General features: G+C 47.8%; 2 protein-coding genes and 1 long non-coding RNA gene across 6 annotated transcripts; 1 reads left to right on the forward strand and 2 right to left on the reverse strand.

Moving 5' to 3' along the window:
- Positions 1–2,039: 2,039 nt before the first annotated feature.
- LOC122381629 lies at positions 2,040–3,553 on the forward strand. The gene is made up of 2 exons (XR_006256564.1): positions 2,040–2,206; positions 2,935–3,553. It is a non-coding gene; the product is annotated as an uncharacterized LOC122381629 (long non-coding RNA).
- Positions 3,554–3,773: 220 nt separating this feature from the next.
- On the reverse strand, positions 3,774–5,488 carry LOC122381617 (histone acetyltransferase GCN5-like). Of its 2 annotated transcripts, none has more exons than XM_043366021.1 (2): positions 5,298–5,488; positions 3,774–4,555 (listed from the first exon to the last, which is right to left on the reverse strand). In XM_043366021.1, exon 2 carries the CDS (start codon positions 4,531–4,533, stop codon positions 4,165–4,167), a length of 369 nt encoding a protein of 122 aa, XP_043221956.1. In that variant the 5' UTR covers positions 4,534–4,555; positions 5,298–5,488; the 3' UTR covers positions 3,774–4,164. The 2 variants fall into 2 exon arrangements, with proteins under 2 accessions (XP_043221956.1, XP_043221948.1); XM_043366013.1 differs by having other exon boundaries at positions 5,303–5,460.
- Positions 5,489–5,956: 468 nt separating this feature from the next.
- Positions 5,957–12,821, reverse strand: LOC122381636 (protein NEDD1-like). 3 transcript variants are annotated; one of them, XM_043366039.1, is made up of 12 exons: positions 12,793–12,821; positions 11,837–11,946; positions 11,383–11,516; positions 11,046–11,165; positions 10,569–10,706; positions 9,993–10,228; positions 9,541–9,733; positions 9,056–9,264; positions 8,654–8,790; positions 7,683–8,340; positions 7,363–7,459; positions 5,957–6,971 (listed from the first exon to the last, which is right to left on the reverse strand). In XM_043366039.1, the coding sequence occupies exons 2-12, from the start codon at positions 11,934–11,936 to the stop codon at positions 6,876–6,878; spliced, it is 2,118 nt and encodes a 705-aa protein (XP_043221974.1). In that variant the 5' UTR covers positions 11,937–11,946; positions 12,793–12,821; the 3' UTR covers positions 5,957–6,875. The 3 variants fall into 3 exon arrangements, with proteins under 3 accessions (XP_043221974.1, XP_043221992.1, XP_043221984.1); XM_043366057.1 differs by lacking the exon at positions 12,793–12,821 and adding an exon at positions 12,745–12,776; XM_043366049.1 differs by lacking the exon at positions 12,793–12,821 and adding an exon at positions 12,358–12,543.
- Between the last annotated feature and the right edge of the window lie 575 nt (positions 12,822–13,396).

The raw sequence follows: 13,396 nt of genomic DNA on the forward strand, positions 1-13,396 counted from the left end.
AAACAAGGTTCATGCATTATTAGGGCCCGAACGCATATAACATTTACGCGAGATTACCCACAATGCTCGTACACGTTGATGACGTCACTGGTGGCTAAAATAATTGGTATGCTCGATCTAAAAGCACTATTGATGCAGGGTTTTCTATTGTTATGAGAACTTTGATATGCAAAGCGGAAAATCACACGTGAAAATGACTTTTGAGCTCTCTAACAAGATTGAGATCGCGGTTCGAATCCCATCGGCGGCAATAAATTGCCGTGCCTTTTATCGAGTTTTGCAATCCGTTATTAGATCGGGAGCTTATTTTCACCGGCGAATTGGATAACCGTTGTCTCTGATGGCTGTATCTGACCTACCTAACCTAACCTAACCTAACCTTACCTAACCTAACCTAACCTAACCTACTGATTTTTGCCTACCGGGCATAAATAAACCTAACCTAACCTAACCTAACCTAACCTACAGATTTTTGCCTACCAGGCATAAATAAACCTAACCTAACCTACTGATTTTGCCTACTGTAAGTTACTCCCAGGAATAGATTGCAGGTAATAGTAAGTCAAATATTTTAGGTGAAGTGGTTATGCATCAGGCTTCAGGCCTTCGGCCTGAAGCCAGATACACAACCACTTAACCTAAAATATTTGACTTACTATTGCCTGCAATCTCTCCCACGAGTAACATTGCCTACGGCAATGTACTGTTACGTCACGTGTTTAAGTCGAGCACGGGGAAATACATCACTTAACAGTTCCCGCCAGGGCATATCAAATAAAACTACGTTACTCCGCCGCCGAAAATAGACCTTCGATCTATAAAAGAATTTCAAAATATGTTAAATATGCCCGGCTAATTCTTGCCGCCGAGCCGGTGGGGTTCGAACCGGCGATCTCAGTCTCATTTTAGAGCTCAAAATGCATTATCACGTGTGATCTTCCAGTTCCGCAAATCAAAGATCTCATATCGATTGAAAACCCTGCATCGATAGTATGCATAGATCGAACTGCCACCAGTGACGTCATCAACGTGTCCGAGCATTGTGGGTAATCTCACGTAAATGTTTTATGCATTTGGGCCCTAATAATGCATCAACCTTGGCTGTTTACAACAGAAAGCTGTTGGTGACGCCTGCCCCACCGTTACCCATTTGTCCACCCCCGCATTCAAACACACTACCTCTATGTCAGATGCCCAGCAAGACAAAAACACACTTTCATGAAAATTTGTCTTGAGAATAAGGACACCAAAGACCACAAAGAGGGGGAATTCGCGATATTCTGGGGCACATTTAGTCCGCTTTCGTGTTCATAGTGAAAGTGGACATGTCAATTTATATCTGTATAATGAAGGAGTATACAGAACAATCAGCCCATGAATCTGTGCATGTACACACTATCTTTGTCTTCTTTTAATGCATGCAGGATTAAATTCACGCAAAATTAAGTCAGATATGATGATAACCTGCGATCAATTACAATTATTTTTGTTGAGGAACTGAAGAACAAACAGATTCAAGGATCCATAAAATGCTGTATGTCAGATTTCGGTCAGTTTGAAGATGGAATTAACCCATGCTACCAAATTGCAGAAAATTTGTCCCTCAGCAAGTGAGGAAGTTGAGTGAACACAATAAAGTCTAAATTCAAAAGTTGATTTTCGATTAGGGAAAAAATCTAAAATATCCACTATGACTACATAGGCAAGTTCACTGGTGCAAGTCGATGTGAACTGAACTAAAATGTTTTGTTGTTCAGACTCTCCAACTCGCTGCTGTAAAACTGCCAAGCAAAAATGTTCCACGCCTTTCCGCAGGTTCAAAAGTTATAAGAAAAATCAGAATTTCTGAAAGTTTATGATTTTGTGAGAGTTAAAAATATTGATAATCTTTGGGAAAAAATACTTCATTTTTCATGCATACTTCACATAACTTCCGTTACATATTTATTTACTAGCCGCAATCGAATGTCTCGTTTTTGTTCTATGCTTTGTCACTTTTATGCTCATTCACGCTGTCAGCAGTAACTCAAGATGTAATTGGTCACAAATTTGGTGGTGCTGAGCGTGTACAGCACCGACGGCACAAAGAAAACACTTTTTTCTTATCTTTGTGTCGTATGTTGTCATGTGATTGGAATGATAACAATCGATCTCTGAAGGGCTGAGGAGAGGCGTTCTGTGAAAATATACGTTCGTGACAGGAAAGGTAATAAATCGACAATTACTTCGTTTCCATGGCACAAGTGAAGAAGATTTCGTCAAATGGGTTTCTCACTTCATCATATCACTTAGCCGTCCTTAAACATTGTAAATATAGGATGAAGTGCTAGCTAAAGCCATAGGTTTATTGGTATATGCTCATTTTTCGCATAAAGGAATGGTATCCTAGAAAAATATGTGAAATTTCGCTATAATGATTGAGACGTGAGTCTATATAAGTTTTCATTGAAAGGAGCCGGTTGCACTACTGGGCTTATAATGCAAACTCGGATAATGAATTCACGCTTGTGCTACAGTTGTAATATTTACCATAAGATGTGTATAAAAATGTTATAGATTTGCCTGTTTTTTCATGTTAAAACATTTGCACGCGAGTCATATCCCAAAGTGTGGGACACCCAAAACTGCCAAGCAGAAAACTATAGCGTAGATTTGGAGAAGAAACCAGTGCGGTACATGGAAGACCAATCACAGGGCTCCCTGAACTCAAGTTGCCTGACTTTCAAAGTTTTTATCTGCATAATTTCCATTATCAGGTGCATACCTAATCCGGTGATATTGAATCTTACAAATCACAAAAAATCATCAAATTGTGAGAATCAACAATCAAACATGCTTGTGTTACACCACTCAACAAGTCATAGGTTGGCAAGTTTTGTGTGAGTGAGCTCATTTGTATGTAAATGTGACTGTCACTTTCTATTTCTGTTGCAGGCCATCAAGATGGGCATTGACTGGATCCCTGTGGGCAGTGTGACTGCCTTCTGGCTGGTGGTGGGAGGTGTCCTGCCATTCTTTGTGTCCAAGAGCAGCCCACACCATGGCATCACAAAGGCCTGTCTGATAATGACTGCCTTTGTGTGCTGGATGTTCTGGCTGTACTGCTACATGGCCCAGATGAACCCACTCATTGGACCTGAGATGAAGATCAACACACTATTACTGGCCAAGAGGTCATGGGGACAGTTTTAAATGTCATGACAAAATCAAATGGATGTGTCAGAAAACAGCCTGGAGTATCTGCATGTGCTGCAATGAACAGAAGGGCAGGCTGGATGATTTGTGAGATGACTTAAGAAGTGCGCTGTGATGCAAACCAATCAGTAGGGGATCAAGTTGGCATGTTTTGATATTGATGAAACCTGGTGGATAATTGCAAGTTTGTTCTAGGTGTGCACGAGTTTCAGGAAATGACAGTCCTGAGCTGCTCAGTTATAATCTTATATGTAATCTGCAACTCCTTGTTTATCCACCGTCCTGTGTCAAGTGTTGTTACCGACCAAGATATTTGTACCGTGCCTTATTAAATAAATGTTTTATCGTGTATATGAAATGACTGGAAACCTTTGAAGTGTGTCATATCGCGAGCGCTATTGAAGAACCTTTCAGTAGTATTACACAAAGCTGAAAGCTCAGGTTTTCGTGGGAATTTCGCCGGCGCTCAGAGCTGGGGCCCACCGTTTACGGGACACTTCACGGTCCCCTCCAGACGGTGTCCGACTAGTCACGTGCTCGCCGCGATATCCCCTATCCCACTAGCTACGAGTCTGTCCACGCCTCCCGCCTGTATACCTGACTATATTATACAACATCGTCACTCAGCACTCGAGTATATGGAATGTCTTCACTACACCACTGCAACACGTCACTGACTGCCGAGTCCTCAGTCTATACACATCGATCGCTACGGATATCGAACGCCTTTGTCAGCTGCGGATATGACCACCGCAAATATCGGCTCACCCTCAGCTTCACGCAAAATACATCAATCCCGCCTGAGAGACTTAGACGTAATCAAATCAACAGGCTGTCACTTTGAATACCTACTCGACATTTCCGGACAGTCATTTTTTCAGGACGCACAAAACATGTTGTTAAACATGGTCACATAGTCACAAGATACATTGACCACACACTAGACAAGAATATGATATTTGAAACACGCTAGCTTTTGCCGGTCGAGTCCGTCGCGCCCTCGTTCTTATCGCTACTGGAGCCCGCGGCTGTCGGTTTTTCCGACTCGGTCGACGAGTTCTGAGACAGAAAATCCAGCAGCCTCTGCTGCAGGTTCGAGTTTTTCTCCTCGAACTCGTCCAGGGCCATGTTGAGGAAGTCCAGCTGGGAGTTGAGCCTCTCCATCTCCTGGCGCTCCGCCTCGGTCAGACCGCCGATGTCCTCCTCCTCCCCCTCCCCATCCTCGCCCTCCTCGTGATCGACGTCATCGGGAGGCGACTGCTGCTCCTCCGACTCGTCAGTGTCGGAGGAGTACGGCTCTTTGGAGTCGCACTCAGCGGCTGCACTCATGGTCTGCATCAGATGTACTCAGCTCCTCCAGCTGAAATAGGGAGAGAACCAAGTCACAACACCATTCACCAACATCAGATGTTTTGCACAAAATTACCAAAAAACAAGAGTTGGTGAAAACAAAACTGCATGTCAAGACAAGCATTTTGAATAACCCTGAATAATAAAATTGTCATGCATCATAAATAACTTAAAACAGCATCTTAGCAGTTGTACACCCCCCCCCCCCCCCCGGCCTGGCTGGAACCCTCCCTAGACCCAAGCTCATTTGGTCATTCATAACTCAAGATATTGCCTGGTTGAAAATGGAGGCTTCTTCATCAAAATCCAGCGTGTTTGGCCAGCTCATCGAGAATGGGAGAAAGCTAGCCCCAAGCAACTTTGAGGTTCCATAGGGCGAGATATTTGATGCAAAACTAAAGCACTGATGGAATAAGAGTGGTAGTGTCTAGTGTGTCATCGAAATGTACCTTGTGGTAATGTTAAATAAAGGCGATGAATACAATGGTCTGAGCGTTCAAAAAAAAAAAAATCAAATTGACAAACAGTGGAACAATTTTTAAGTTGTTATATAAATAGTCAATCAACTCAACCAGACCACCCCAAACAACAAAATCGAGAGTGAACAGAAAATATGCAAGAACTTCATCAAAACTTTATTACCTGTCATAAAATGGTAAAAATAATAGTGCAGCTATTACCTATACCAGCTATATCAATATTGATACTGATATCCCATCCCTGGACCCTGGGTGACCAGAGGACTTACAGACCTTACCACTTATCAGATGTGAAGACCACGGCAGCAAATAGGCAGCTATTTTAATATCTTTCAAACGACTGGTTGAAACAGAATATACAAAATGATAACCTATAAGCAGAAACCACTGAAACCACCCAATCCCACTGCGCCAATTTCGTCCCAAAAGATCACGCGCTTCGGAGCTGGCGTCACCTTTTCAAGAAATGCATTACCACTGGTTATTGGAGTCGCCGCCAGGGCCACGCTCCAGTCCGCGGTTGGCCACCCCTTTCCCGCCCGTCCCGGGCCGTTTCACGCTATACCCTGGTTTCACGGCCGCTGCTCAGGCACGCTGCCAGCACACGTGTCAAATTGGGTTCCCATGGAGAGATCAACAGGCTCGGACGCTCCAACGTTTGTTATAGGCATCTTGGCTCCAACATTGAGTGACTTGACCTGCACAACATGTGACGTTAGCTCGCAAATGCGCTGGCAGCGTGGTAGCAGCAGTAGCATCCGTGAAACACCGTCCAGTGGGGAGCTAGGCGTCGTGAAACAGGCATTGGTTTAATGCTGTGACTGATCAGTTCATACTATTCTTTTAAGCATATATATCTCACGTTTAATGCTGTCCAAATCATTTAGGTAGTACGCCCTCAGTAACCTGCTAGCTTATTAAGGCCAATATCATTATGTAACGCTGTATTCACAACAAATTCCGAGCTCTAACGATCAGGAACATTCCTTTCCAGACCCTACCATCTAGTTTCAACAGCGCAGTTACAAAGTACACGATCAAAAACTAGCGGTTCGATTTCCACAGCGCAAAATACACGATGAAATCGATTTTATCACAGGCACACACTATCAACTCCGCACACTGGAACGTTTTGACAACGCCTCGACCTAGCATTACCGCTAATTTCACTCCGGTTCAATAGCTCGACATGAGTTAGTATATGTAATGTTACGCTAAGCGCAGTCGCACCCTGCAGTGTAGCGCAGCGCCGACCCGTGCAGCAGTTAGCGGCGCTCGATATCCGTCGGTTCCAACCCCACTGTTTGAGCTCCACCAGATAGCACTGGTCACCTTCGAGCCTCAGGAATCGCCCGAGAACACACGGCAAATTTGACGCTCTAACATACTGGGCTAATTATAAACATCGGTGTTATTTGCAGGAGCAGTGTGGGCTGTTAAAAACGCGCTAGCTTTAGACCGATGAGAATTACTTAGTGAATGAAAAGTTGTTTAACTTACACAAATTGATAGAAAGCGGATACACATGAGACCAAAAAAGGCAGTGACCGGTGGTCGACGACTCCTTCATTCTCACTGGTTATTTGTCCCCCCCCCCCTCACCTGAGCTACTCCTCTGGTGTTTGGCGCCAATAAAGCGGACCCACCACTCACCCACCCTCTCCACACCCCTACAACTGACACCGCTCGGTCCTACACCTCTACCGCAACAGGACTAGAGCGCAAAGCGCAGCGCGCCGCGGACCGGACGAGTTTCACCTTCTGACGGCGCCTCAGCACCCCTCTGCGCCGACCTAGTCTTTCCGGCTGCTCGCAGTACCCACGGACGCGCGGCATGCGACCCGTAGCCGCTCAGAACTTACAGCCGAGGTACTGGTTCTCCTCGCGGAGTCGCTCCACCTCCGACTTGAGAGTCTCGATCGTCGACACTACGCCCTGCAGACTCGTCTGAAAACGCGCACCGAAAACGTTACTGCGGTTGGCGGTCGATACTGCAGGCTGACGTTGTTACAGAGGACGGTGGAAGTTACTAGGGCTGGTGGCGCGACGCCCATGACGCAAAAATCGGCTAACTGCACTGTGCCGGTCATTTTGTCACGGGATTATCACATCAAATATGATATGTGCTAAAACAGTAAACAAGTGGCAACACAAACACCTGGGGCTTAACGGGTGAAGTAAGTGTTTAACCAAATTTTCGACGTTAAATATGAACAAGTGAAAAACATCCAAGACCATTTTGACTGCCGCCAGCACCAAACACTGGGGTACAGTGAGCTGCTTGGAATTGTGCACAGTCGCATAATCCCTCCCAGACCGCCACTCACTGCTGACGTACCTTCATCTCATACATGTGTTTGCCGAAGGTCCACTGTGTGTTGAAATTCTCTCGCCTCAGGCCCCACCACATATCGTCCATCATTTCATGCAGACCTCTGTCGGACAGAGCAGGCAGAGTTAATTATAAGACCAGAACGGGAGATGCTAGACAGAACGGGTGGCGTTATACGGACAATATGTACGTTGACATACTCATACGCAAAGATAATAGAGTGCCGGATAAGAACCGCAAGTGGTGAAAGATTTCAGCGATTTCGACGAGAATTAAAGCTATTATGAGCAAGCGATACAAAGAAGCATCGCCGCCGATCGACTCACTCTAGTTTCTCGACGACGGAGTGCGGCACCGGCTCCGTGTGGGTCTGGGGCTGCTGCTGCTGCGGCTGTGTTGGTCCCTTGCCGTCCTGGTGGCGCGGCGCGGCGGCCGGCGCCGGTCCACCGAACGCCAGCTCCGCCAGTACGTCCCGCCGCTGCTCGCCGTCCGCCGGTCCGTCCAGCAGAGCCAGCAGCCGGTCCGAGCTGCTGGACGCGTCTCCAGCCGCCCCGCCGCCGCCCGGGGCCGGGGCGGGAGCGGGGGCGGGGGCGGCGCCGTCCGGGCCGGGCCGGCCGCCGCGGCACACCTCAGCGGCCACAGTGACTCGGGTGGCGGCCGCGGGGGCCGGGCCGCTGCGCTCCACGCCGTTCAGCCGCGGGGACAGGACCGGGGTGGTCGGCTGCACGCCACTCTCCCCGTCCCGGACGCTGAGCCCGTTGAGCAGCGGCGCCGGTGGCGGGACGACCTCTGCGGCCGACTCGCTGGCCAGAGAGCGGTCCGGCCGCAGCGGGGAGAACAGCGAGTTGTCGGTGGCGGCGGCCGGCGGCCGGTCCGGCGGGGTGACCACCGACTCAGCCGGCCCCGTCCCCGAGGAGGCCGCTCCTCCCGTGGACAGGCTGATGTTGCCCCGCATTGGGGAAAACACACTGGAGTCGCGACCACCTGCCGACCAGGGGACGGTGTTAGCTCAGCGACACGGCTAGGAACGAAAACTGCGAGCGACAGCAGGTCGACTAGCTTCCTGGGCGAAGACAGTTATTTTCTCAAGCTGTTAGTGATCGCTAGTTACGTCTTAAGCATAGGTAACGGCAATGATATCCCTCCTCCAATCATACTGCTGCAATAATCATGGTCATCTACAGCCTACCCACCGGCATACATATGGCGCATTATGGACACCGAACCAATATCGACCTCCAAAACTGCATCCATCCCATAAGCAAACTCGTCGGGCCGTCCTCGTGACACGACGTACCGTAGTGAACCAAGGTGCCTCCGTGAGCAGTGCCGTTGGGCGTGCTATCCGTCTGAGGCGGAGTGGTGACTTTCTGACCGGGCTCCTCGCGGATCGGTGAGAACAGCGAACTCTGCTCGGCAGAGACGTGGCCGAACCTGGGCCACAGAGGTAAGTGGTCACTGGTCAGTGGTCTTTACAGTTTCAGCGGTGATATAAGACAATGATACAGGTCGAGCAGTGGTTACATTATGGGCCGTAGGTCGCAACAGTATGTGCCCAATGGTACTCGGTGGTCATCACGTTTACAGGATTAAAAACGATATTCAGTTGACTCTCAACGCTTTGGCACACAAATTCAGTCAGCATCTCCCAGCCCCGTCCCCCCTCCCCCCCCCCCGGTCAGTACCCCGCTCCGCGCACCTGACATGGCTGGTGTCCCCGGCGGCCACGGGCGGCGTCCGACCGTCCTCGTTGGGAGTCGAGTGCACGCGCGCCGTCACCGACGTCGACGAGGAGCGCGCCACCGGCGTGGCCACCTCGTCGGCCGTCGACCGGGACGAGTGCTCGTGCGCGCTGCCCACCGAGCGACTCTCGCGCGCCACCGAGCTGCTCGACGAACGGTGCTGGCCCTGACGGAACGGAGGTGAGGTACTCGTGAGCAGCTGGGCGATGGGACGGTTCGATGGTGAAAATATACACTTCAACCCAAGTGGGCGATAAAAATACTTTTGAAAGAAAATGGTCTGCCAATGCCAACGAAATGTATCGACATTCGTCGACCAATGGCTAGTGTAGTCGCCAACCAAAAAACGAGACAGCTTTAGTCGGCGGTTTCAGGCGTAATCTGAGGACGCTTCGGCTTAACCACACCGATGGGGACATAAAGTTTAATATGCTCTCCTCACCTTGGCGGGTGGCTGGAACTGGACGCGCTGCACGGAGCTGCGGTGGGCAGTGAAGGAGCGGCTGGGCCGGCGCGGCGCGCGCAGGTCGTACACACACGCCCGGCCCTGGGAGGTGCCCACGGCCAGCTGCATACCGTCACCATGGAAATCGACCGCCGTCAGGGGCGCGTCGCCAGTCAGCGTCTGAATTATACTGCCGGAGGGGGAGGGGCGGTGTTAAAGAGACTGGGAGATGGGCGAGCGTTAGTGATCAATTACGACGCGCGCGACACATATTCTAACGTCGAGAGGTCATAATATAGCAAATGTATTGACTTCATTATAAGCAGAAATAAAGCATTAACCACACCAAAAAGCTTCACATAGCAACTCTGAATATTAGCTTCTAAAAAACGTAATCAATTATACATAACGTCGGCCACGTTTTTCGGCTCCCACGTCACCAGTCTCACCTCTTGCTCTTCGGATCATAGCAGACGAGCCGTTTGTCGAGCCCCACGCTGGCCACCAGGATGTCGTTGACGGGCGAGAACGCCAGACCCGAGGCCGGCGCCACATGACCGCCGGTGAAGGTGCGCAGCAATCGGCGCTGGTTCACGTCCCACAGCGAGACGTGGCCGGTGTCGAACGCGGCGCCCACCACGGCCGAGGACAGGGCGCTGTACCGCAGGTCCCGCACGCACTGCGGCTGTGAACAGAGAGAGAGAGAGAGGGTCAGGTACCGCGCTGTACCGCAGGTCCCGCACGCACTGCGGTTGTAGGAGGGGAGAGGAGGTCGAGATCAGTTGTCCGGGCGAAACTACGATACAAAAGTAGCTGACAGCCTCACCGGTCGGACGGACACTATCGGACGGTCGTCGAGACTAAAGATCCGTAATGTCCGTCACATTTAACACATATCGGCCACATTCATATAAAAAACAGCATTTGCGTGACCTTGTGACAAACCAAGTGTCATTGCTTATGCATCATTTCACTGATTTCTGAAAGATCAGTGACGCCGTAGCCGACCGTTGCGCGATCCGTACCTCGTTTCTGGCGGTGGGCAGCTCAGTGACGAAGCCGCTGGTGACGTTATGAACCAGCACCTGACCGGACCGAGAGCCCGACGCCACGTGCCGGTCCGAGGCGCTGAAGCACACCCGCGTCACTGGCGCACTGTGGCCCTGTGGGCAGGCAGCGCGATGTCATCGGTGAGAGCGATCAAATGTAGAACGATCAAAGTTGAGCGCCGTATGACGACTCTTGTTCATACATAAATACAAATTATTTATAATCTAACTTGCTGGCATTCATTCATACACACAGTCAATTAATTCAAAAGTACGACTTAGATACAGTAAAATAAGCACGAAGATGAGTGAACGAGATTATATCAGTTAACTCGAGCGGTAAAAAAAGACGATGATTAACATTACGGATCGATAAACCCGGCTTCGATAAACCTAGTAGAAACGAAACTTTCCGAGTTCTCTTAAAATGACCTTAGTTTCAAAACAACGCACTTGGTAGTGTTTGACGAGCTTGCCGTTCTTGTTGTCCCAGAGCTCGACGCTGCCCGAGTGGGAGCCGACGCAGACGTAGCGGCTGTTGGAAGTGCAGAACCGGCAGCACGTCGGCTTCGCCTGTCCACAATAAAATGAACAAAATCACAGATGAGTGCAATTCAGTAATCATATCGTCAGCGTCTACGGGACGAGTACGACGATTATTTTGCCATTTAGACGCTGAGGACGTCGATATAATTAGCGACCATAGACGTGATTTGTCCTTGCTTTTGTGATATCCATTACATTTGGCTGGATACCAAATATTTGTCACATAATCTGATGGGAGGCGTACCAGTTCTTTGACGACAGTGAGCTCCTGGGTGCCCTCGCCTGTGACTCCGGTCACCACCAGAAGTGCCTGCCTGCTGGTAACGCTGGCCACCATCCCTCCATCTCGGCTCCACGAGACGTCAGTCACCACATCGTCTGAAAGGGACAAGGTCACATAAAATGACCATATATTAATCAGTCTTAACACATATCGACACCTCTCTGACCAATTAGTAATGCTGAATACCCCCACTGGAAAATGTTCAGGCATGAGAATAGGCCAGAGAAGGGTCACATAATAGGTCCCCCTCAACAGGACCTAAACAAGGATTCACTCAGTTCAAGTGTCATACATTTAGATCACAAAGCCAATCAACAGTTTAACAGAGAAAAGGGATCCTAGCAGCATAAAACAAGTAGGTACAGCCTTTTGGAAAATCAAGCCAAATAAATTGGTAATTAACCTTTTAACATACCTTTGGTGTTATTTGGATGGAACTGGTGAAGAAGAGAGTAGCCATTGGAATCCCAGATCTTCACATTGTCTCCACATGTGATGAGGTTCGGAGACATCATTTCAAAGCAACTGCAACAATCCACAGAACCTACATCATTATAAATTTTTTAATCAAATTGAATTGTTTGAGCAGCCTGCTTCATAAAATTGTTATTAGTCATAATTATGCATTATTTCCCTGATGTATTTGCTTTATTGCCAGCCCAGACTTAAATCTTACATCAAATTACTTTAAACTATTTAATTATAGCATTTCTGGTTTCTGCAATCCAATTAATTTCACTGACATTCCACTAACATCAATAACAATAATGGCCATTTGAACTGGTAACAGTATCTATGTTTGCTTTCCTTTTTTAAAAATATGGCAGGTAACTCAACCCTAACAAAAAAAAAATTAATTGTTAGGTACACAACATGTGTCCCTAACTCTCCCAGATAGCCTTAGTGCAGTACATTGTTGGGTATTATACCACACACCTTTTCACAGATTTTTTTTAATAAGCTTGCCGATCTCCTAATTTACCAGGTACCAGCTGTCTAAAAGCCTGAATTTTCAGCCCATTCCGCCATTCTGTCATATGTTACTCGAATACTCGTACAAGCCTTTCAGTGACCTGAGGGCTAGAACTATGGGTATTTTGATGTTCCCTGAAAAAACGGCACTCTCGATGATTGAAAAAGTGCCGATCAGCTCACAGTTTCAGAGACATAAAATGCTACAAATTGATTACTTTGTGATTCGAGAATGTCTGTTAGGTACCTTCTGTTCAAATCAATAGCTAAAGGCCTTTTAAAACATGCTATTCTTATGAACAATTCAACCAGATGATATGTAACCTGACACATCCAAGATTATCAACGCACCAATAAATTAGAAATGAACAAAAACGACTTTTTTCAAATCACAAATACCGATCGATATCCACAGTCCACACGGTTGCCCCTCTTGGCCGTGGCAGCGCGGGAAATTAGTTTGAAATTAGTTTGTAGTAGGATAGTTGGTAGGGATAATTCAGACCATAATTCAGGACTATATATTTTGTCTGACAACAATTTTCTCATCTTGCAGCAAGATGAATTAATGGTCATGATTATGAAAACAAATTAATGATTATTTACTATAATCTTTAAAAAAATATCCAAATAGGACATGGAAGTAAAGCTGGAAGTAAAATTATCATACTAGCGTACTAAACATCTGGCAGCTACTAGTGGATCGATTAGAGCGGCAACTTTCAATAGTGTCCTCCCTGCATAGAACGTGCATTGCTTAGAGCGCGTCGTGGTTCAACGAATATGCGGCACAGCACACCTACTACTCCCTACTACCGAAACTGAATCCTGTTCAAATTATATCCAAGAGCTTTATAGGATATTCGGCATACTCGTTCTTTTTTGGAAGCGTAGTGCATACTGCATGGGTTGGTATTTGGGAACCCCAGCCCATGGCTGAGCGTTTTTTATTTTTGTTTTAAGAAGGTCGATGCGCAACCCATGGTAGATAGTTGTTTATCGA

This window comes from Amphibalanus amphitrite, unplaced genomic scaffold, assembly GCF_019059575.1.
Source record: "Amphibalanus amphitrite isolate SeventyFive unplaced genomic scaffold, NRLGWU_Aamphi_draft 000011F_arrow, whole genome shotgun sequence".
NCBI classification, from domain to species: domain Eukaryota; kingdom Metazoa; phylum Arthropoda; class Thecostraca; order Balanomorpha; family Balanidae; genus Amphibalanus; species Amphibalanus amphitrite.

Excerpts from the sequence above, each read along its gene's own strand:
- LOC122381617 (XM_043366021.1), bottom strand. The coding sequence starts at position 4,533 with ATGCAGACCATGAGTGCAGCCGCTGAGTGCGACTCCAAAGAGCCGTAC.
- LOC122381636 (XM_043366039.1), bottom strand. The coding sequence starts at position 11,936 with ATGATGTCTCCGAACCTCATCACATGTGGAGACAATGTGAAGATCTGG. Across the intron at positions 9,265-9,540 it reads AGTTCCAGCCACCCGCCAAG|GGCCAGCACCGTTCGTCGAG; the intron begins GTGAGGAGAGCA and ends CCGTTCCGTCAG. Across the intron at positions 7,460-7,682 it reads TCCGTCGTCGAGAAACTAGA|AGGTCTGCATGAAATGATGG; the intron begins GTGAGTCGATCG and ends TCTGTCCGACAG.